This window comes from Rutidosis leptorrhynchoides, chromosome 3 (genome assembly GCF_046630445.1).
Source record: "Rutidosis leptorrhynchoides isolate AG116_Rl617_1_P2 chromosome 3, CSIRO_AGI_Rlap_v1, whole genome shotgun sequence".
NCBI classification, from domain to species: Eukaryota; Viridiplantae; Streptophyta; class Magnoliopsida; order Asterales; family Asteraceae; genus Rutidosis; species Rutidosis leptorrhynchoides.
The window spans coordinates 69,734,706-69,761,150 of record NC_092335.1 but is presented as its reverse complement, the minus strand read 5'-3'; the positions used below and the strand labels follow the sequence as shown (position 1 = coordinate 69,761,150).

The 26,445-nt window shown below is 35.9% G+C and overlaps 1 protein-coding gene across 1 annotated transcript; it reads left to right on the top strand.

Moving 5' to 3' along the window:
- The first annotated feature begins 21,554 nt into the window (after positions 1–21,554).
- Positions 21,555–22,025, top strand: LOC139900077 (uncharacterized). The gene has a single exon (XM_071882883.1). It carries the CDS (start codon positions 21,555–21,557, stop codon positions 22,023–22,025), a length of 471 nt encoding a protein of 156 aa, XP_071738984.1.
- The last annotated feature ends 4,420 nt before the right edge of the window (positions 22,026–26,445 follow it).

Sequence of the window (26,445 nt, the reverse complement as noted above, 5' to 3'; positions counted from 1 at the left end):
GGAAGTAAAGGAGGGGAACACTTGACGATGGTCTGTAGGCTTCTGATGAGTTGAATGAAAGTTAACAGGGGTATCAAGGTAATTAACCTAAACAATTGTTTCCTTATTTTTTTTTTTTCTTTTCTTAAAAAATAAAGTAACTTGAGTTGTAGGAAATGAAATGTTAGTACATAACATGAGATGACTTGCATTTGGATCTCAAGCTAGATGCAATTAACCATTAAACCTGCCTCATTTAGTTCACGGAAATCAATGAGATTTCGGCGAAACTGGCATTGAATCTAGACACGCATCGTGTCTAAATTCAATTTCAATTCCGCCAGAATCCCATTAAATTCCGTGAGTCAAACGGGGCCTTAGACTGATGAAAAAAAATTATCCACATTAGTCTCTGCTTTAATTTACGATAAAACATACTATTAAGGAATCCACCTAAACGCCTCACGATGATAACCCATTGAGGAATGTGTGGCATTCAGAGGCGGACTATCAAGGGAGGCATGGCAGGGTGCTAGCCCCTCCAGCCTTTTGTATAATTACTAGAAGTTTAATATTAAATAGGTTTAAAAAATATAAATTTTATATATTAGCCCTTCCAATAAATTAGAAATAACCCTTATATGGTACATGTACATGTTTTTTTTGGACATCGATTGGGACCACCCGAGGGGCACTAAACCAACCGTCGCGATCATCTCCTTTTCGACTATGCTGATGCGGCGATATTAACCCCGCCCTCATCGCTGCCCGGGAGGAAACCTTGAAACCGATCCAAGGGCACGGCCAAGTAAAACCCCCTTCCCTTTACCCCCCAAACGATATGGGAAAGATGCCATGGGTGGATACTTCATGGCAGTGATGAAATTGTGTTTTTAATATGTAGCAAACGGGGGGTCGAACTCCTGACCTCCCCTAAGGAAGGCAGAACACCAACCGTTGGACCAAACCACAACTTCATGGTACATGTACATGTACATGTATGAGCTTTTTATATGTATGTTTTATGCGTTTTGATTTACGTTGGAACATTTTCGCCCTCTCAGTAGTATAGTTTAAGATCCGCCACTGGTGGCATTGTTAACTGATAGTACGTATTTTCTCTACTGGAGAGTAGGTATATACGTACTAGTGCAAAGTAGAATGAACCATGTGAGGAGTAGTTTGTCGATTGACGTTTACCCTCGGGACGAATCCCTGCAGACGCGGATCATGGTCTAAAACCATGGCGTGGCTTAAGTCAATCTTAAAATATGGCTTACATATGTTCTGCCTGTATACTTGGAGCTGGGCGGATGAAGTCATGCCTTGGAACTGGGAGTAAGAAGTCATGCCTTGGAGCTAGGCGGAAGAAGTCATGCCTTGGAGCTGGGAGGAAGAAGTCATGCCTTGGAGCTGGGAGGAAGAAGTCATGCCTTAGAGCTGGGCGGATGACAAATGAAGTCTAGAGAGAGAAAGCGTGTATGAGAGAGAAAGTCTAGAGAAAGAGTAGTATGGTGCCTAGAAATTGGGACTCGAAGTCATGGAGAGTGGAGAGTGGAGAGTGGAGAGAAAGTGTGTGAGAGAGAAAGTGAAATGGCTGCTCCTCTTTTCTTGTGTCAAATGAGGTAGGGAGCTCTTCTATTTATAGGCAAAGTTTGGGCTAGTGGGAAGCTTCTTGGGCTTAATTAATGGGAAAACCCAATAACTTGCATGTCTTCACTAATTTGGGCATAACTTTCTCATACGAACTCTGATTGAGGTGATTCAAAAGCCAAAACGTCCGTAACTCAGAGCTCCACATCTTTTATTTTATGCGTGTAGACCATAAGGTACACCATTAAGTTCCCCCAGTTTGATGACTTTAGTTTTGCCAAAAAATGAAGTCATTAAACTATAAAAAAGAAATCAAGTGTGTAACGACCCGTCAAAATCGCTATTGACGCGGCACGTTAATCATTGATTCCACAGTGAGGTTTTGACCTCTATATGATACGTTTTGATAAAATATTGCATTCATTAAAATAAGTGACTTTCTAAACATAGAAAGTTATAAACATGTGGGCGAGTGCTTAGGTATAAGCAAAACCCCGAAATACATAAGTCTTTAATTTACAGGTTGACATCACAGTCCAATTATTTATTACACAACGCAGTTTTATTTTGAATGCAATAAACTTTGTACAAAGCATGAGAGACTCCATGCAGGCAACAAGCACATCACAGCGGAAGCATTCTAAGGACCTGAGAATAAAACATGCTAAAAAGTCAACACGAATGTTGGTGAGTTATAGGTTTAATTGCTCGAGTCATAAACATATATAAAGATAGACCACAAGATTTCATCAAAAGTTTATCAATAGATTCTACGTAACAGAGCACCCTGGTAACTAAACTTAACGCTATAGTTATAATTACCCCATTCGTTTTAATACACGCAAACCAACGTGTCTTAAACTCAAATAACATACGTCCGTTAAAAGGCTAGTGCTCTAGCTCGGACGGGGATGTCAAGCCCTATGGATCCATATACAATTATTCGCGCCCACCAGTCCATATCCTATGTACTGGCAGCTACTAGTTACCAAAGCTAAGGGATTTTCGGTTTAACTCAGTGTAGAATTTAGTATGTACTTGTGTCTTATCGCGTTTAAAATAAATTGCATATATTCTCAGCCCAAAAATATTTAAAGTATTTAAAAAGGGAGACTATAAACTCACAGTTCAATATTGAGACTCAATATTGTAGGCAAATTGCGTAGACGTAATGATGGTAGACGACTGTATGGTTGGCCTTGGATTCAAGAACAATACCCCGAACAATACCCAATATTTCCTTAGCTTAAAGTGGTTTAAAACCCGAATTAAAACACCCTCGAATATACTTTATTATTATTAAACTTAAATTTAAAATTATAATTATAATTTAAATATACATTTTTATTACTGAAGAAAAATATGTGATAATTCGTCGAGCAAAACAGGCGTATTTATATTACTTTTCCGTTTACTATAGCTCATGCGATCGCATGAGTTTTCAGTGTTTTTGCCATGCGATCGCATGGCCGCCTTTTCTGTTTTTGTTTGCTAGTTCGTCGACATCAAATAGTGTTACTGTAGCAAATAGTGTTTTACTGTAGCAAATAATCTGCTCAATCGGATGCTCCCTTGTCCATTTGGTGTTATGAACAGGTGAGCTGGTTGTAGAACACACAGCATCTTGATCATCAGCTGGTTCAGATGAGTGAGCAGCAACAGAAGGTTGCTGATCAATATCAGTAGAATCAGTACCAGCTTGTGATCTCTCAGAACCAGCAGACCTAGGCTCATAGTGTTTTACAGCAACAAATAGTGTTTAATGTAGCAAATAGTGTTTACTGTAGCAAATAGTGTTTACTGTAGCACTGTAGCAAAATACGGTTTCACTGTAGCAAATAGTGTTTTACTGTAGCAAATAGGGTTTTACTGTAGGAAAGTCGTTTTTACTTGTACATCTATATATACATACATATAATTGTTCATGAATCGTCGAGAGTAATCAAAGGTAATTGTATATATGAAACAGTTCTAAAATTTTGAGACTCAATCTAACAGACTTTGTTTAGCGTGTTAAAATAATAAATCGTATAGAGAATTGGTTTAAATAAGTCAAAAATTTTCGGGTCATCACAGTACCTCCCCCTTAAAGAAAATTTCGTCCCGAAATTTTGAGTAGTACCTGTTTCATGAGCGATATCAGTGAACAAATGTGGATACTTTTGCTTCATCTGATCTTCACGTTCCCAAGTAAACTCGGGTCCTCGTCTTGCGTTCCAATGAACCCTAACTATCGGTATTTTGCTTTGTTTTAATTGTTTGACCTCACGGTCCATGATTTCAACAGGTTCTTCGATAAAATGGAGTTTATCATTGATTCGTATTTCGTCAAGAGGAATTACGACATCCTCTTCAGCTAAACATTTCTTCAAATTTGACACGTGAAATGTGTTGTGAACACTACTAAGTTCTTGCGGTAGCTTTAATCGATAAGCAACTGTTCCAATTCTTTCGGTGATTTCAAAGGGTCCTACGTACCTAGGACTTAGCTTTCCTCGTTTACCGAATCGTACAACGCCTTTTCAGGGTGACACTTTCAACATGACTTTGTCGCCCACTTGAAATTCTAGCGGTTTTCTTCTTACATCAGCATAACTCTTTTGGCGACTCATGGCCATTTTCAATCGCTGTTGTATTTGAATGATCTTTTCGGTGGTTTCGTGAATAATTTCTGGTCCAGTAAGTTGTCTTTCTCCTACTTCACTCCAACATATAGGAGATCTGCACTTTCTACCGTAAAGTGCTTCAAATGGCGCTGCGTTGATGCTCGTATGATAGCTGTTATTGTATGAAAATTCTGCCAACGGTAAGTGTCGATCCCAACTGGTTCCAAAGTCAATCACGCATGCCCGTAACATGTCTTTCAATGTTTGTATTGTTCTTTCACTTTGACCATCTGTCTGTGGGTGATAAGCGGTGCTCATATCTAATCGAGTTCCCAATGCTTTTTGTAATGACTGCCAGAAACGTGATGTGAATCGGGTGTCGCGATCAGATATGATAGAGATGGGTACACCATGCCTGGAAACTACTTCCTTCAAATATAGGCGTGCTAATTTCTCCATACTGTCTGTCTCCTTTATTGGTAGAAAGTGAGCTGATTTAGTTAGACGATCAACTATCACCCAAATAGTATCATGACTACTTGCAGTCCTTGGCAATTTCGTAATGAAATCCATAGTTATTCTTTCCCATTTCCACTGCGGAATTTCTGGTTGTTGCAGTAATCCTGACGGCTTTTGGTGCTCAGCTTTGACCTTTGCACACGTCAAACATTTGCTTACATAAGTAGCAATTTCTGTCTTCATATTAGGCCACCAATAAAACTTCTTGAGATCGTGGTACATTTTCCCGTTTCCTGGGTGAATTGAGTACCTCGTTTTGTGTGCTTCATCTAGTACTAGTTGCCTTAGATTACCATATTTTGGTACCCATATCCTATCAGCAAAATACAGGGTTCCATCGGCTTTTACCTCAAGCTGTTTTTCTAACCCTCTGCTCATTTCGCCTTTTTCATTTTCTTCTTTTAAAGCTTCTAACTGTGCTGCTTGAATTTGCTTTGTGAGATCGGTACGAATTGTAATATTCAAAGCTCGGACCCTAAGAGGTTTTACTCTTTCTTTTCGACTTAGGGCATCAGCTACAACATTAGCCTTTCCGGGGTGGTAACGGATTTCACAATCGTAATCGTTTAACAACTCTACCCAGCGACGTTGTCTCATATTGAGTTGTTTTTGATCAAAAATATGCTGAAGACTCTTATGGTCAGTGTACACTGTACACTTGGTGCCATATAGATAGTGTCTCCATATTTTGAGTGCAAAAACTACAGCTCCAAGTTCCAAATCGTGTGTTGTATAGTTCTTTTCATGAATTTTTAGTTGTCATGAGGCATATGCGATAACTTTTGTGCGTTGCATTAATACACATCCTAAACCTTGGCGCGAAGCGTCACAATAGATCACGAAATCATCATTTCCTTCTGGTAATGACAAAATGGGAGCAGACGTTAACTTCTTCTTTAACAACTGGAATGAGGATTCCTGTTCCGTGGACCAATCATACTTCTTTCCCTTTTGAGTCAATGAAGTTAAGGGTTTGGCGATTCTAGAGAAATCTTGAATGAATCTTCGGTAGTAACCAGCAAGACCTAAGAATTGGCGGATTTGTGTTGGAGTCTTCGGTGTTTCCCATTTACTAATGGCTTCGATCTTGGCAGGGTCAACTTTAATTCCATGTTTACTGACAACATGTCCCAAAAATTGTACTTCTTGTAACCAGAAATCACACTTCGAAAATTTTGCGTACAATTCTTCTTTCTTGAGTATCTCTAGTACCAGTCTTAAGTGTTGCTCATGTTCTTCCTTGTTCTTCGAGTAAATCAATATGTCGTCGATAAAAACAATGACAAATTTGTCTAAATACGGTCTACAGATGCGATTCATTAGATCCATGAATACTGCTGGAGCATTAGTCAATCCAAAAGGCATGACTAGAAATTCATAGTGACCGTAACGGGTTCTGAACGCGGTTTTAGGAACATCTTCTTCCTTCACTCTCAGCTGATGATATCCGGAGCGTAGATCAATCTTGGAATAAACACTTGATCCTTGCAATTGATCAAACAAATCATCAATCCTCGGTAATGGGTACCGATTCTTGATCGTTAATTTGTTTAATTCTCGGTAATCTATGCACATTCTCATAGATCCATCCTTCTTCTTGACGAACAGAATAGGAGCACCCCAAGGTGAAAAACTAGGACGAATAAATCCACGGTCCGATAATTCTTGCAACTGGTCTTGTAATTCTTGCATTTCTGAAGGCGCAAGTCTATATGGAGATCGGGCTACAGGTGCAGCTCCTGGTATGAGATCAATCTGGAATTCTACACATCTGTGTGGAGGTAGCCCTGGTAATTCTTCTGGAAATACTCCGGGATATTCTCTTACAACCGGCATGTCATTAATGCTTCTTTCTTCAGTATCGATCTTCTTTACATGTGCCAAAATAGCATAACAACCTTTTCTTATAAGTTTCTGGGCCTTCATACAGCTGATAAAGTTCAGCTTTGAGTTGCTCTTCTCCCCATAAATCATTAATGACGTTTCATCCTTACGAGGGATGCGAATTGCTTTCTCAGCGCAAACAACTTCCGCTCTTGTTTTGGACATCCAGTCCATGCCAACGATTACGTCAAAACTTCCTAATTCTACGGGTATCAAATCGATTTTGAAGGTTTCACCAGCGAGATTCATTTCGCAACCATGGCAAATTTTATCGGCTTTTATCAGTTTACCATTAGCTAATTCAATAGTATGTTTATCGTCTAGAGGTAATGATGCACATTTTAGTTTAAAACTAAAGTCTTTACACATATAACTTCTATCAGCACCCGTATCAAACATAATAGAAGCTAGTTGATTATTAACGGTAAACGTACCCGTGACAAGATTAGGATCCTCACGTGCTTTACTGGCACTAACATTAAATGCCCTCCCACGTGCGGGTTCTTTGTTCTTCTCCTTATCAGGGCATTGATTTATAAAGTGACCAGACTTCCCGTATCCAAAACATTTCTTGACATCGGTCAGTTTTGTCTTTACTTCAGAAACGGTGGCATAACAATCTTTCGCCACATGTCCTTTCTTGTTGCACTTATCACAGACCACTTGACAATAACCTGCATGATGTGTGTAACATCTTTTGCAGAACGGATGGGGTCCCTTATAGTTTGGACTTGCAGTTGCCCCATCTTGTTTACCTTTAAAAGTTTCTTGTTTCTTCAGGTGAGTACTTTTGCCCTTATAGTCTTCCCATTTCCTCTTTCCTTCAGTTGTCTTGACTTCGGTAATTGGTGCCTTAATCGAACTCTCTGTGATCTGGTCCATGAGTTGGTGTGCCATTGTCATGGCTTCCTGCATCGTATTTGGTTTGGACGATGTAACATTTCCTTTGATATTGATCGATAAACCATCAATATACATTTCTATCTTTCGTTTCTCGTTTGGCACCAATTCGGGACACAACAAGGCTAGTTCCATGAAACGCTTTTCATAGTTATTGAGATTCGCGCCGATAACCTTCAGATTACGTAACTCAGATTCTATTTTTCTGATCTCGTTTCGAGGACAGTACTCCTCGATTAGCATCTTTTTCAGTTCTTCCCAAGAGATATCATATGCCGTATCTATTCCTTCTGCTTTAGCATAATTGTTCCACCAAGTAAGTGCACCATCTTGCAACGTGCACGAAGCATACTTTGACTTGTCTCCGTTCGCACAATTACTGATTTTGAAAACGGACTCCATCTTTTCAAACCATCGGGTTAGACCGACTGGTCCCTCGGTTCCACTAAACGTCTGTGGTTTGCATCCTTGAAAAGTTTTGTATGAGCATCCGTTTCGTGAGTTTGTGTTTACGGCTGCTGCTTTGGCTGCTGCTTCGGCTGTTGCTTTTGCTGCTTCGGTTGCAGCAATTCTTTCATTCACACGTTTCTCGACTAGTTGCTCAAACTCAGCATCCGACATTTGAGACATGTTTCTTCAATAAACACAACAGATATAATTTAATCATATAGAATATTATAGGTAAAATGAGTTGTCAATAGTTAATCGTAGCATATTAATAATATGAACCAATTATTATAAAAGCCTTTTCTTCTTATTAGCATTTTATAATTATTTCTAGGGTATTACCTACCCGTTAAGTTCATACATAATAGCTAGTACAAGGAATTAACTACTAAAATCCTAATAATATTCCACTATAAAAAATTATAGCGAGTTACTACATTATTATGTAATAATAATAATAATAAGAAGTAGTAATAATACAAATAATCATTCCATGCATTTATTATTAATAAACCAAAATAATACAATACCATACAATACTGATATTTTACATATGCTTATTTTACATAACAAGATAGAGTAGCACACATAAGCAATAAAATAGCGCATGGAAGATTTATGGTTGCGAGGTCGTTCATTCAGAACTATCAGAAACTTCTTCCCATTTGGTTCTCTCTGCCAATTGTTTGTGTGCACATGGTCCGACAGACATTCTGGCAGTGTATTTTATTTTTAGTTGGGGTTTTGAGGTACCCGTTGCCTCAGTGGGTTTAATACAATAAGGGTGGTTACGGATCGAATGGTCCTGTTCTTTTTTAATAATTAAGGACATTTTATTATTGTGGTTGTTTTTATTATCTATAGCAAGTTGGAATTTCTCCTTAGTGATCTCTTTTATTTCATTAGCGAAATCCTCCTCCTTACTGATCTCGTCTGATGACGAACTGTCTGAGTCATGTGTAGGAGAATATGATGACGAACTGCAAGAATATGTACCGGTGGTCATGAACCGAAATCTGCCAGGCGTAATCGGCACAACCCGCCCGTCGGCGGTATATCTGGACCAATGTCCATATTTGTTTAGAAATGGACGATCCTCTTTTACTCCAGGGATCATGGGTCCATGCCAACGATACTGTGGCTCCGGAAAACTAAAGCTGGGTGGAGCTGGAACCTCCTATGGGTTTACCGGGAGTTGAGATTCCCCGGCTAACACAATTTCTTCTTTAATAGGTATTGGAACGCCCTTTTCAGTTGTGGATAGAATAGATTCAGTGTCCGATTCCGAGTCGTACAAAATGATAGGATTAGAAGAAGTCATCTATCACATAATTGAAACAACAATTACGTTAGCATATAAATATATCACATATAATGTTTTTGACCAAATAATAAGCAAAAATCAGGAAAAACAGATATGGTCATAGTCCAGACTCACTAATGCATCCTAACAATTACCAGTTAAACACAATAATGTAATTTCTGGTTCCCTATGACCTCAAGCTCGGATACCAACTGTAACGACCCGTCAAAATCGCTATTGACGCGGCACGTTAATCATTGATTCCACAGTGAGGTTTTGACCTCTATATGATACGTTTTGATAAAATATTGCATTCATTAAAATAAGTGACTTTCTAAACATAGAAAGTTATAAACATGTGGGCGAGTGCTTAGGTATAAGCAAAACCCCGAAATACATAAGTCTTTAATTTACAGGTTGACATCACAGTCCAATTATTTATTACACAACGCAGTTTTATTTTGAATGCAATAAACTTTGTACAAAGCATAAGAGACTCCATGCAGGCAACAAGCACATCACAGCGGAAGCATTCTAAGGACCTGAGAATAAAACATGCTAAAAAGTCAACACGAATGTTGGTGAGTTATAGGTTTAATTGCTCGAGTCATAAACATATATAAAGATAGACCACAAGATTTCATCAAAAGTTTATCAATAGATTCTACGTAACAGAGCACCCTGGTAACTAAACTTAACGCTATAGTGATAATTACCCCATTCGTTTTAATACACGCAAACCAACGTGTCTTAAACTCAAATAACATACGTCCGTTAAAAGGCTAGTGCTCTAGCTCGGACGGGGATGTCAAGCCCTATGGATCCATATACAATTATTCGCGCCCACCAGTCCATATCCTATGTACTGGCAGCTACTAGTTACCAAAGCTAAGGGATTTTCGGTTTAACTCAGTGTAGAATTTAGTATGTACTTGTGTCTTATCGCGTTTAAAATAAATTGCATATATTCTCAGCCCAAAAATATTTAAAGTATTTAAAAAGGGAGACTATAAACTCACAGTTCAATATTGAGACTCAATATTGTAGGCAAATTGCGTAGACGTAATGATGGTAGACGACTGTATGGTTGGCCTTGGATTCAAGAACAATACCCCGAACAATACCCAATATTTCCTTAGCTTAAAGTGGTTTAAAACCCGAATTAAAACACCCTCGAATATACTTTATTATTATTAAACTTAAAATTAAAATTAAAATTATAATTTAAATATAAATTTTTATTACTGAAGAAAAATATGTGATAATTCGTCGAGCAAAACAGGCGTATTTATATTACTTTTCCGTTTACTGTAGCTCATGCGATCGCATGAGTTTTCAGTGTTTTTGCCATGCGATCGCATGGCCGCCTTTTCTGTTTTTGTTTGCTAGTTCGTCGACATCAAATAGTGTTACTGTAGCAAATAGTGTTTTACTGTAGCAAATAATCTGCTCAATCGGATGCTCCCTTGTCCATTTGGTGTTATGAACAGGTGAGCTGGTTGTAGAACACACAGCATCTTGATCATCAGCTGGTTCAGATGAGTGAGCAGCAACAGAAGGTTGCTGATCAATATCAGTAGAATCAGTACCAGCTTGTGATCTCTCAGAACCAGCAGACCTAGGCTCATAGTGTTTTACAGCAACAAATAGTGTTTACTGTAGCAAATAGTGTTTACTGTAGCAAAGTCGTTTTCACTGTAGCACTGTAGCAAAATACGGTTTCACTGTAACAAATAGTGTTTTACTGTAGCAAATAGGGTTTTACTGTAGGGAAGTCGTTTTTACTTGTACATATATATGTACATACATATAATTGTTCATGAATCGTCGAAAGTAATCAAAGGTAATTGTATATATGAAACAGTTCTAAAATTTTGAGACTCAATCTAACAGACTTTGTTTAGCGTGTTAAAATAATAAATCGTATAGAGAATTGGTTTAAATAAGTCAAAAATTTTCGGGTCATCACAAAGTGCCTCCCTGCCTTAGGAACATATAGTTGCTATTATCTGCCACTGAAATGACATGTTTTCTAATGATTCTCCAAATAACTCGATTTTGATTATGGAGCCTGTTTTAGAATGTTTGAAAATCTTGCCATGTATATATTTGTCATGTTATAATTGTTTGACTTCATGCGAAGATTATGTGATTAAACTTTTGCTTTTTACGGACGTAGCATATGTGATGCTCACGCAATTTGTATAAGGGCTTAAGCATAGAAAGCTGCCTTCAGGGCTTACGCATAACGGAGAACGGCCTGATTGATGTCTTAGATTGCTTGTTTTAGCCGGAAAACTCTGAACGGGTATATATTAACATTTCCACGATGCTCTCGTTCATTGTGTATTTGCGCTTATGCATTGTGCGGCTTAAAAAGTAGTACTTTGAATTATTGACAAAGCTTTATTTGCTCGACTTTAAGTCGAAAGAACTAGTTCTTGTAATTTTGTTTATCGTCGACATTCCGTAGGTTCTAAACTACGATCACTTTGCCGGTTATGTGACGGTGGTTAAGCCGTTGCCTTTTCAACCTTTTGTTTACGATTGAACTTCTGCCACCGAGACTAGATATCTCTTATGAGGGCAGGGATGACACACAGCTATGTGACACCTGGGCTAAAAAATCCTTGGCCGGATAAAAAATATGAATATTTTGCCGTAAGAATAATTGTTTTTTTTCTTACTTTTAAAGAAATTATTACGTTTACGACCGTATCTCATGTTCTGGATAGTTGATCGGGCTATCTGAACATACAGTACTACGCATAAAATTTCTTTAAGTTTGTTGGCTTTCAAAGTCTTCTCAGTTCTTCTCTGGTTGGCGTTGAGAGCATATATAATCCATTATCATTTGCCTTTACTATTCGATATGATCTTTTCCATCATGGTCTTAATCTTGAATCTTTAGCAAATATCTTGCATATGATGCGATGGGCTTACGCAAATGCGGCCATGAATATATAATGATGAGCCATGGATCAACGAATGTGACCATGGACTTATAATGCGTCTTCACTCAAATGATATTAATAATAAAAATATCCTTTTGATAAATAGTGCTTGAAGTTTTAAGATTGTACCTTGTACTTGAGATGATGAGTCATGTTGCATATGGTTGATAAATATAGACACATGTCAAGCTCTTTGTAATTCCATATGTACCCTTTGTGAATGATGAATGGGTGTACTAACAAATTCATTCCATCCATTATAAACGTAGCACACCTTTTACGCAATTCACCTTCCGCTTAGATAATTGTAATGCTCGTCATGTAGATGCATTTTATGGATAAAATTGTATACACCATTCTGACTTGTTTGCAAAGATGTTCCACCAACTTTGTCCATCACTTAAATAATGTGTGTCATATGTGTAGATGTACTCCAAGTATAAACACTTGTACACTCCTTTTCTATTAATCTTGTTTGAAATATTGGTCCACTAACGTTTGTCGATGAAATACTTTGTCGTCTTCTGTACCATAAGGCCATCTTCACATGACTTTTTTTTCTTTTTCTTTTCTTCAATATGATTCTTTGCTTCTATTGACCTTCCAGCTGCATATTTTCCACTTTTACGTCGATATTATCGATTTGAAACGTGACGAGAATGAGTGTTGTATCCAATTCTTCTTTTGAACTAATAATTGTTAGACAGATGGCGATTCACGGATGAAGTTAAACAGAAACTATTAACAGAAAAGTTTTTGAGGCTGAAGCTTTATACGGAATATGGATCGTGGTGTATGTCGCTTTGCTGAAGACAGACCATGTTATTATTATGCTTTTTATTGCAACATCTATTTACGTATTATCGTAGATCATGAGATTCAACCACAGAACACGTACTATACGACGGTATACCTTCTATAATAGTTATTGATGAACTAATATAGTCGGAGAACTGAGTTTCTTCAAAATGAATTTTTATGCCCTAGATCCATGTAATTTATCTCCCATGTTGTTCGAAGCTTGATGTATGGGACATTTGTTTGAATCATATTGATGACGTCATAAAATGTTGATGACTATAAAATAAACCCAGAAATGAAATGAATTCGATTTACTCAGATAAGTAGATATGTCGGTAGCCGGAAGACGGTGTTGAATCTTAAGTATATCTTTATGCCGAGCGTTATGCGCTGTCAGTTTGAATGCCCTCTTCTTCTTTTTCTTTAAATTGAAACCAATAAGAGACTGGATCGTTGTATTAATCAAGTCCAAAACCGTAATTTTATAGCCATAATCAGGTTGCTGTTGTGCTTTCTCATGTATTTATCTGACTAGCGTCATTGGTATCTAGTCTTCTTCTCAAATTTGAAGTGTTGACATTTGCCTTAATCAGATGTCTTCTTGTATATACCGTCGGAGTCCGGGATTAAAAATATATCGGGGATAAAAATGATCTCTGTCTTTATCTTTTTATGTTTTTGGGAACTTGTTTTTCCAAGGTGATTGCCAACCACATCAATTGCTTAGTAATATTGAAGGCGTCCACGTATTCCATCTATAAGTTGTTTTTGTATTTACTGCTTCTTTAGAAAGAATAAAGTATTAGATCTATAAATGTGAACGTGATTAATGTTGTGCATAACGTGGCTCCAATCTCCATATATTATCTGTTTATCCGGATAACAAAAGGTGACCGTTGAGTGTGGTATCCACCATATAGAAATGTGCAATTGTGTGTGTTATGTAATATTTGCTCATTCCACACGGAAGACGGAAGGCGGTAAGCAGATTTTATGGCAGATTTTTGTGAGCAGAAGACCAGTAAAAAATATGAACTCTTTAATATTCCGTATATGTTTTCCTTTCAACTTTGAAGATAATAGATTCCAGAGCACATAACGGTGCCTCATTATGTTTCTATGATATATTCAAGGAAATTATTTTGGTGATATTCATCCCAATACTTGTTACCCCATCACAATGAACTTATTTTATTCATCCGGACAACGAAATGTTCTTGCTGGTGGTGAAGTGATACATATGTTATTCCGGTTTCCGTTTGATTGGAGTCTGAAGTTACTTTCAATAGATGACCAAATTTCAGAGGTTTGATGACGAATGACGGAATATTTAGCAACTTTGGATTGACCCACGCCATAAAATGACTTATCATTATATGTTTTCACAATATCTCCTTGCTCTTAAATTTAACGTAATGTTAAGCTTTTAGATCCCAAATGCAGCACGAATCATATAATCTTTAGACATTTCCATGATATCCACACATTAACTGCTTGTACCTTGTGCTTAAAGAATTGTGATATTTTATCCTTTATCCTTGAAGTACTAAATCCTTTAACTCTGCATCGTACGGAGATTGAAATATTTCGTATACTTCATTATATATGCTGACCCCTATTTCTATAGCCTAATGTTCTTGATGTGACTTATCATGTACTCCATATGAATATTATGAGATACAGCTTCATCATCGGTTGTCGGACTCTTGCTATATAATGCTTGTCGGATGTTGATATACTTCACACATACTTTCATTAATTTTTTATTATTCGTTGCCTTTGCTACTCTGCTTGAACATCTTGAAACATTTCTTCTTAGTTTACACCTCTGCACTAGATGTCTGATGAAAATAGAATCTGATGACGGTGAGACGGCATTGAAATCTTCAATATATTTGTATTTATGAGGTTTCCGACTTCTTAAAGGAATAACGTTTTCTTAACAAATCGGCATCGGATATTAAAACGGAGAGGTGACGACGGAGAACGGAGAGCGGATAGAGTTGGTAATGGTCGTTAAACTTTCTGATAAACATTTTGCAGAGAACGGATGCCCGGAAGTAGCCAGTTATTTGAACAAATATACATGAACCCGTTGATGAATTATCAACAATAGGCCGCCATGTGTAACACCCTAGGCAAATCCCACATCGCCCACGAACATGAGTGATCATGGGATTATAAGGTAATACTCACGCTTAAATGACACAACGCGTTTTGGGATCACAGGCCGAGTAGAAGTGCGAGTACATTGTGGTTAAGCGTGCTCGGGCGAGAGCACTACCAGGATGGGTGACCTCCTGGAAAAGTGCTTCTCGTGTGTGATCGCCAAGAAAAAGCCGTGCGCCTGCGGGCAAAGCGGACAATATTGTGATCATGTTAAGCTGGGGTGTTACAGAATGGTATCAGAGCCACTCATGTGCCGTTGGGGGTGGTGGGGCAAACCTCATCGAGGACGATGAGTCCCTAAGGGGGGGTGAATGTAACACCCTAGGCAAATCCCACATCGCCCACGAACATGAGTGATCATGGAATTATAAGGTAATACTCACGCTTAAATGACACAAAGCGTTTTGGGATCACAGGCTGAGTAGAAGTGCGAGTACATTGTGGTTAAGCGTGCTCGGGCGAGAGCACTACCAGGATGGGTGACCTCCTGAGAAAGTGCTTCTCGTGTGTGATCGTCAAGAAAAAGCCGTGCGCCTGCGGGCAAAGCGGATAATATTGTGGTCATGTTAAACTGGGGTGTTACAGAATGGTATCAGAGCCACTCATGTGCCGTTGGGGGTGGTGGGGCAAACCTCATCGAGGACGATGAGTCCCTAAGGGGGGTGAATGTAACACCCTAGGCAAATCCCACATCGCCCACGAACATGAGTGATCATGGGATTATAAGGTAATACTCACGCTTAAATGACACAACGCGTTTTGGGATCACAGGCTGAGTAGAAGTGCGAGTACATTGTGGTTAAGCGTGCTCGGGCGAGAGCACTACCAGGATGGGTGACCTCCTGGGAAAGTGCTTCTCGTGTGTGATCGCCAAGAAAAAGCCGTGCGCCTGCGGGCAAAGCGGACAATATTGTGGTCATGTTAAGCTGGGGTGTTACACCATGTACGAAATACGGAGTTATGATCTCGGTGTTAATGGTTGCAGAAGACGGAAAGCGAAAGTGTGGAGTTTTGGTGAAGGTAAGTAGACCCTGACAAAATAATTATCCCCCATATGTATGTATACTTCTAATGTGGAAATTTTATTTTGCTTGCAATCTCAAACACGTCTTCTGAACGGAAGTCATAATCAATAACTTGTTGATCATCTCTTTTGTTTGTGTTAGTAAGAGGATGGCGGTTCACAAATTTTCACTTGCAAAACTGTCATCGTAGTTCATGACGGAAGTCGGACCACGTAGTTTCCAAGTCTTCATCTATCAGATTTGCATGCGTTTCTTTCAACATCATCTTGTTTACCTGTACATGGTAGTAATCATGGTAATTGGTGGCCGGATGACGGTGTCTTGAGTTGATGTCCAGAGAACGGGTTTTATAGCTAGTGATGTACGACTTATCGGAGAACGGATTACGAAAATTATCAGCGACCAGTCATAATTTGTGTTGTTATCCGGGGTGCACAGCTGTGACATACTTGTAAGAAAAAGGTAAAAGAAGAATATATTTGTATTCCACGCCGCCTAATGTTCACATGTTTAACTTTCTGACAAAAAGGAGTAGGTATATATTTATTACTCCATATCTTTTATGTTGATAGCTTATCTTAATGCCGACCAAATCATATGTTTAATATATGGTGATTTTGTGGTTCCCACGTTTTGTCACGTGATATGCTTCAGTGTTTATAAATTTGAGGGATAAACTTCAATGCTCAAATTGATTGTAATTCATTTGTAGCAACTATTGCAATCCGGATGACGAACGGAAATGTTTTGATGCTTGTACTTTATTTTAGGTATAGCACCACTTGCTTTTCTTTAATTTCCTCTTAACGAAAAACGGATGACGAATATTGGAGAAATATTTTCATTGAATAATCCGCACCAAATTTTTGTTACCGGTCCCACGGATATGAAATGTTAATATTTGTGAGCTGTGTAAGACACTAGGTAGAAATTGTTGCAATCCGTATAATGAATAGCAAATTCTTTGTTTGTGTCCCACGTGGTAATGAATCATGAAGATTTGAAGTCGGACTATAGATGATTGTTGCAGTTATCACAGATGACGGAGTAATTTTTATAAGTCAGAATGTAACAATTTTTGTAGTCCGGATGACGGAGAACTATATTGTATATTCTAACTTTTTTGCTTCTAGTCATAGAATCGGATGGCGCCATATGATAGTACGTATTTTCTCTACTAGAGAGTAGGTATATACGTACTAGTGCAAAGTAGAATGAACCATGTGAGGAGTAGTTTGCCGATTGACGTTTACCCTCGGGACGAATCCCTGCAGACGCGGATCATGGTCTAAAACCATGGCGTAGCTTAAGTCAATCTTAAAATAGGGCTTACATATGTTCTGCCTGTATACTTGGAGCTGGGCGGATGAAGTCATGCCTTGGAGCTGGGCGGAAGAAGTCATGCCTTGGAGCTGGGCGGAAGAAGTCATGCCTTGGAGCTGGGAGGAAGAAGTCATGCCTTGGAGCTGGGCGGATGACAAATGAAGTCTAGAGAGAGAAAGCGTGTATGAGAGAGAAAGTCTAGAGAAAGAGTAGTATGATGCCTAGAAATTGGGACCCGAAGTCATGGAGAGTGGAGAGTGGAGAGTGGAGAGAAAGTGTGTGAGAGAGAAAGTGAAATGGCTGCTCCTCTTTTCTTGTGTCAAATGAGGTGGGGAACTCTTCTATTTATAGGCAAAGTTTGGGCTAGTGAGAAGCTTCTTGGGCTTAATTAATGGGAAAGCCCAATAACTTGCATGTCTTTACTAATTTGGGCATAACTTTCTCATACGAACTCCGATTGAGGTGATTCAAAAGCCAAAACGTCCGTAACTCAGAGCTCCACATCTTTCATTTTATGCGTGTAGGCCATAAGGTACACCATTATTAACATTTTTAAATTGTTTGCGAATAAACATTTACGTCACAAGTCCTAAACTAACTTAAACTAAGGGCCTGTTTACTTCTTTTTTTTTTCTCTCTGAATTTGACTCCGTTTCTATTTATCTCTCAATGAGAAGAAGTTTCTGATTCTATGTCTCTTAAAAATAGATCAATTTTTAAGATTAAGTGCAGAAAGTGGCAAAGAAACAACAATTTTACTTATTGAATTAACGTTGTACAGAAACAGATCATGAAATGAAAATTAAAAAGGTCCTAACAAAACTTGACAAGAAATATCCTTTTTGCATGTTCCTTTGATTTGGAACAATAATGTACTCAAACACTCACACCAATATTACTCAAGCCAACCTTGGAGATCCCATATTAACCTATATACTAATTCTCAGACTACTATTCACCATTTGATTATTATTACCAATTTTTTGTAAGCTGGTTGAGTTTAAGGATTATATACTAACATTTGCACTAAAAACATACTCTATCTGTCTCATTACAAGTACTCACTTTACCAATTTTTTGTAAGCTGGTTGAGTTTAAGGATTATATACTAACATTTGCACTAAAAACATACTCTATCTGTCTCATTACAAGTACTCACTTACTTTTTGTACACAGTTTTAAGAAATTATACTAACTCCATTCTCCATTAACAAGAGCTCTCTAGAATAACCTCTTCTCATTAATTAAAATTCAAAGTGAACACTTGATATAGGACATTCAAAAATAAAAATGTGATAACTTTAAATTTTTTGTTTCAAAATATGTGTATCGACAGGGACATGTTAGCCCTGTGTTGACTTTTGTCAACCCATCCAGCGGTCCCCGGTAGCCCACTGGAGCCTAGCGAAACACCATCACTCATTTCCCCACAGCATGTTAGGCCCGATAAACGAACATGCATTGTCATTGTTTCAATCTTCGCATGCGTGGGACCAAGGGATCATTTGGACCCGTTAAGAATGGTTTTTGATCCAATTATTTGGAAAATCCTCACCTAGTGGGAATCGAACCCTCACCTCCCTTAAGGTAGAGTGAGTCATTCGCGACTAGGCTATTGGCCCATTCTTGATCACTTTAAATGAGACATAGTGAGTAACAGAATTTATGAATGGGTGAGGCCACCAAAGTCACTTTTACTCATTCTTAAGTTTACAAATATAATAATTCTCAAACTAATTTTCACCTTTTGCTTATTATTAATTTTATTTAAGTTGGCGAGTTTAAGGGTTATATACTAACATTTGCACTGAAAACATACTAGAATTTATGAATGGGTGGGACCATCAGAGAATCGGCTTTACTCATTCTTAAGTTGAACATCTATCTTTATCTTTAAAGTTTGAGAGTATCAACAATACTTTAAGTTTACTATATTATTGATAATCATTAATCATTAATAATTAATATCTTGTATTTATAATAATACATCCTTCACAGAAACCATGAAAACGACTACGGAGTCATTTTTTGTTTACTAAAGATTAATATATAACCAATTATTCATCTTCGCCAAAATAATCATATAAAATTCAAAATATAATTCTAATTAATGAGCTGATAATAAAAAGAGAAGATTTTGCTGCAGCCCAATAAAAAAGACTCGTTTGCGTAGGTATTTATATATTTCTAATGGGCTTTTCATAGGCCTGAATATGTATCGTTAAGACCCAAAATTGTACGGTCCACAACGGTTTGGTCCATCCGCAGAAAGGCGCAAACACTTGAAATAAATCACGTCTTCTAAATCTAATTCAAATCTTTAGCCTTTACTAATACCAACTTAATGATTGAAGATCATTGACTGTTTACTTATTTCTATATTAAGTCATGTTTTCATTTGATTTTTAATGGAAAGAGTGTGTGTCTCCTAAAAACAGATCGATTTTTCAGATTAAGTGACAGATTAAATGACAAAGAAACAACAATTTTATTCACTAATTAAGAGTTGAATGGAAACAGATCATTAACTGAAAAGTAAACAGGCTCTTAGTCTATTTCATTTTCACGGTTTTGTTTTATAACTAGCGAAGTTAATGATGTTTTTAGACGTAATCATTATTTAGATGATAGTATTTTTAAAAGTTATTTTTTGTATTTTATTCTATTTCTAAAATATTATATAAAATGATCAATTTGACAAACCGATATTAGTAAGTAAATACATTGTGGGTCAAACATAATAATTCATTTTTATAAGTAGCTCAAATAATGTGACATTGTAGATCTGTTTTTATTGATATTTTCCTTATTTATATGTTTAATGATGTTCCCATATTATACTATTAAGTATCAATATCTCTTTCTAGTATGATAACCCTATTTAAATCACAATAATATATCTTTAATATTCAAGTTAAAATACATCTCCATTATTGCATTCCACGTTTTGGAGAGGAAATATAGAGACATACATATACATATTCATATCATCCTATACTGATTTATTCACACTATCCATTTGAACTCTTCTTCCCCTTTGTATTCATCAAGTAATCGAATTACATGATCCTCCCCTCGACTCGAAAGCAAGATCCATCGAATTTAAGGACACACACGTATACATTTGTGATTTTGCTATAGAAATGGTGATCTATGAGGTAATTAACATTCTTTAATAATCTTGATCTTAACCTTAATTCTAATCTTTATCGGAATATAAAAAAAAAAAAATAAAAAAAAAAAAATCTTTATCGGAATATAATGTGATTAATTTGAAATGTATATGGACCGCATATAGAAGGGTTGATTAATTTCAATATTGTTAGCATTTCTATATGTGGCATATGATCAGCTCATTTAATTTACCTGGTATTGATAGATCATAATTAGCATTTGAGAGTGTTAATGTCCTTCAAATACCTACAAAATCATAAAATTAAACAATCTAATTGTGATTGTGATATTGTTTACTAAAATTTACTCTGTATAATATAAAGATTTACTTGATATTTAATATGGTTTTGTAATCATATACTCCGTAACTATTTTCAGATACTATGTTTTATTGAACTTTAGTTATATCTTATAAGATAAAATCTCTTTTCTTTGTTTAAGTTGTTGAAATATGTAAGTCCATTTTTCTACATTGAATCAGTTGTTTTAGATAAAAGAAAAATGCATCTGTGACTTTTTTTACACCATCTAAAGTTTAGTGTATTTCATTTTTACCTTTAAGATGTAATGTGACTTAATAATAATATAGTGACATCATATGCAAATAGTGCAATTAAAATAGATAGACTTTGCTACTCCTTTGGAAAATCCAAGAATCGAGATTTTTGCATGCCCAAAATTAAAACTTTTCTTTGAAAATAAAAATAAAAAATGGAATAAGCAAAAAGTATATGAAAAGGTTGCATAAAACCCTCTTCCCGACCTTCATAGTTCTCAAAATTCCAACACAAAAATTAACAAAATGCTGTCAACTAATTGTCCTATTCTTTAGGCTAAACTATAAATCACAACCACAATCAAGAATTCAACTTTTCAAATGGGTCGAGAGATACAATCATACCCATCAGAACCCACCACCGGAATCACAAAAAGATCCTGCCGGAATCCAGTTGAAGACGCCAGAGGAGTGAAATGTTCCGGCAAGTCATGTAAATCTTGTACGGCCAGAGTAATTGCTGATTGTGTAGCAGTATGTTGTTGCCCATGTGCTGTTGTCAACTTTTTTACACTCACATTTCTTAAACTTCCATGGATGATGGGAAGAAAATGTTTGAGTAAGAAAAAAAAGCTGAAAATTGTAAAGGGTACAAATGTAATTCCAAGAAAAGAACAGTGTGAAAATGGGGATTTAGGAAAAGTAACTGCCATTGTAGAAGATGATGAAGAAATGGATAACAATAAATATAGTGCAAGATTTGAAGCTGTAAGGGTTTGGTTAGAATTGTATAGAGTTGATCATTTGGGCTTTGGTAGAGTTTCTTTTAATGGGATTCAATCACTTGGTTAATTTTGTATGCAAGTAGATTTGTAGGAAGGGCAGTTTGGATCATTAAGTGTTAATGTTTTCGATTCAAACACACTTTATCTAACGTGCAAAGCATGTTTAAACAAGATCGTAAAAAAATCATATTGTAATCCTTGTTATGTGTTGCTCTACATTGAAGTAGCACGATTTGTACGTAACCATATCAAATGAGAAGATCAATTTTATTCTATCAGTGTTCTTATTTTCCACAAATTTTGAGCAACAGATTATATATTGAATTTTACTTTGGGTTAAAGCCATAAATTGGTTATATACTTTCATTTTTGTCTCAATGTAGGCCAAGGTTGTAAAAGACGCGAGTCGGGGACGCATCGGCCATGCATAAAAAACGACGCGTCGGACACAACGTCGACACAATGGGGACGCAACGGGCGTTGACTAACATTGACTTTTTAAAATAGTTTTATTAAATATATATTTATATATAATGTTATATAAATCAAATCTTAAAATATAAACTATATTTACTATAAACATGAACAATTAACAATTATTAACAATATTAAAAAAAAAAATACCTACTTTGACCGACTTTTTCCGAATTTTACCGACTTTTGCCGACTTTTTACCTTTCGACTTTTTAGCAACGACCCATCGACCATGTCTAAAAAACGACGCGTCGAACAATGCATCGGCCAAGTCGGCCGACTTTTGCAACACTGATGTAGGCTATATATTCCAAAAAATACCAATGTAGGATATATATTCCAAAAAATATCAATGTAGGCTATGTACTTTCAGAAAGTGTACTGATATGAACGGACAAAACTTATTAACCGGATAAACAACTCAAGGATGGTGTGGCATCCTACGTGGAGAATGACGTTGGTGATACATCAGAACAAAACTGAAAGTATATAGCCTACATCGGAACAAAACTAAAAGTATATGACTTATTTGTAACCATATAAAATGCAAAACAATGTTAAATAATTAACTTTACCGGTTCAGCAGGTAACCGGTAAAATTTGTGTACATCGATATAACTTTTAAGAGTATATAGTCTACATTGGTAGTTTTTAGAGTATATAGCCTACATTGGAACAAAAATGAAAGTATATAGTCTATTTATGACTTTAACCCTCTTACTTTTGAGTAAACTGCTTGTGGTCACAAGCTTAGCTAGTTGCTAGTGAGTGATGTATATATCTTGAGAATGGGCCATCTATACATGTTTTCACTCTAATATCTCAAAACCAATTGGCAACAAAACAACTGCCTAATAGTATAAAACTAATAGTATAAAAGGGAAATAATTTATTAGTATATATAAGATATAAGATATAATAAATATACTAATAGGCACATGACGTTTGGTAGTTTCCTTTACAAAAAGGCCCAAAACTGTTGGAAAATCGTGTGTACTTTTAAATCAGATTAACGCAGCGGATAGTTAAAATAATCTATTATTATTATATAAACCTTTTACAAGATTAAATAATCATTTATTTAATTAAACATGCACACGATTAATTTTTCTCAATGATCCAATTACACCAATAATAATTGTCAATAATATAAATACAAAGTGAGTTAACGATATACCTTTCTTGAAGAAACTGATGAGACGAAGAGAAACCTACGATCAAAAATATGATCGTCTCTTTGGATAGTCCACACTACACTTCAAACAACGTCAATCGAATGTGCTAGTCCCGTTCAAGTATTGATTTAATAAATGATTAACTATTAATATTTATTAAAATACGCACAATCATTATGGTTAACAGTTTTGTTAAACCGCAAGTGAATGTTACGTCGGGTTAATAAAAGGAATAAGTTAATGGTAGCTTTCTTATTCGTAATAAAACTACACATGAACCCTATGTCTGATCAAATCAATTACATATATCAAATATATACAATTGTTTCTAGACATGTGCAAGTAAGATAGCAACCAAACAATTTATTCTATCAAACGTCTAAAATCAAATAATTTGATTTTAATCCTTTTAGCCTCATGTGACTTGTTGTCACGATAACCCAGAAAGCAAGGTAAACTATTCTTTTTTTGTTTGCGGCTATAGAGAGAAAAACGGAGCATCAATTATTATTTTTTTATTAAAAAATCTTACTCATCTCATAACCCAACGAACATATATATATATATATATATATATATATATATATATATATATATATATATATATGATATACCCCGTTTGTTTGGTAGCATAAAGTAAATCAAAAGAAATCAAGATTCGTTTGTTTATTTGATAGCAAAAAGCAAATCAAAAGAAATCAAGATCATTTTCAAATACAATGCTATATTTTAAAAAGTCGTATTTCTCAAATACTTTAGGGGTATGTTATGTAACTTATAATTAATAATTTCTATCATGTTGCTTTCATGTGAATAGTAAATTAATTAATTTCGTTTCATTTACTATTCATATGAATAGTAAATAAATTAATTTATATTTACTATTTTGTTACTTGAGTAATATATATATATATATATATATATATATATATATATATATATATATATATATATATATATATATATATATATATATATTACGTCTCGGTGTATATGTGTGTGACCCCGAAGGCTCAAATGAATTTGGTCATATAGTTATATGTTGTACCTTGCACATTAATCTTTAGACTCTCACTTGTGCATGACACACCACTAAGTAACTATACAAACAATGGTAAGTGAAATGTCCCGTTCATATTGATTATAAACATTCCATATTAATTGATTTCGTTGCGAGGTTTTGACCTCTATATGAGACGTTTTTCAAAGACTGCATTCATTTTTAAAACAACCATAACCTTTATTTTATCAATAAAGGTTTCAAAACATTACGTAGATTATCAAATAATGATAATCTAAAATATACTGTTTACACACGACCATTACATAATGGTTTACAATAGAAATATATTACATCGACATATGTTTCTTGAATGCAGTTTTTACATAATATCATACAAACATGGACTCCAAATCTTGTCCTTATTTTAGTATGCAACAGCGGAAGCTCTTAATATTCACCTGAGAATAAACATGCTTTAAACGTCAACAAAAATGTTGGTGAGTTATAGGTTTAACCTATATATATCAAATTGTAACAATAGACCACAAGATTTCATATTTCAATATACATCCCATACATAGAGATAAAAATCATTCATATGGTGAACACCTGGTAACCGACATTAACAAGATGCATATTTAAGAATATCCCCATCATTCCGGGACACCCTTCGGATATGATATAAATTTCGAAGTACTAAAGCATCCGGTACTTTGGATGGGGTTTGTTAGGCCCAATAGATCTATCTTTAGGATTCGCGTCATTTAGGGTGTCTGTTCCCTAATTCTTAGATTACCAGACTTAATAAAAATGGGCATATTCGATTTCGATAATTCAACCATAGAATGTAGTTTCACGTACTTGTGTCTATTTTGTAAATCATTTATAAAACCTGCATGTATTCTCATCCCAAAAATATTAGATTTTAAAAGTGGGACTATAACTCACTTTCACAGATTTTTACTTCGTCGGGAAGTAAGACTTGGCCACTGGTTGATTCACGAACCTATAACAATATATACATATATATCAAAGTATGTTCAAAATATATTTACAATACTTTTAATACATTTTGATGTTTTAAGTTTATTAAGTCAGCTGTCCTCGTTAGTAACCTACAACTAGTTGTCCACAGTTAGATGTACAGAAATAAATCGATAAATATTATCTTGAATCAATCCACGACCCAGTGTATACGTATCTCAGTATTGATCACAACTCAAACTATATATATATTTTGGAATCAACCTCAATCCTGTATAGCTAACTCCAACATTCACATATAGAGTGTCTATGGTTGTTCCGCAATATATATATAGATGGGTCGACATGATAGGTCGAAACATTGTATACGTGTCTATGGTATCTCAAGATTACATAATATACAATATAAGTTGATTAGGTTATGGTTGGAATAGATTTATTACTAACTTTCACGTAGGTAAAATGAGTAGTTTTTATCAATCTTGTTTTACTCGCCATTTCTTCGTTTCTAATCCGTTTTGAGTGATTCCAGTGGCCACGGTTTCGTATTGAACTTAACTTTATGAATCTAAATAGAAAAAGTATAAGTTTGTAGTCAGAAATACAAGTTACAAGTCGTTTTTTAAAAAGGTAGTCATTTCCGTCGAAAGAACGACATCTTGATGACCATTTTGAAAAACAAACTTTCACTTTGAGTTTAACCATGATTTTTGGATATATTTCATGTTCATAAGAAAAATAATTTTTCCAGAAGTATAGCTTTTAAATCAAAGTTCTTCTTAGCTTTTAATTATCCCAACCAAAACAGCCCCCGGTTTTACTACGAGGGCGTATATCCAGTTTTATGGTGT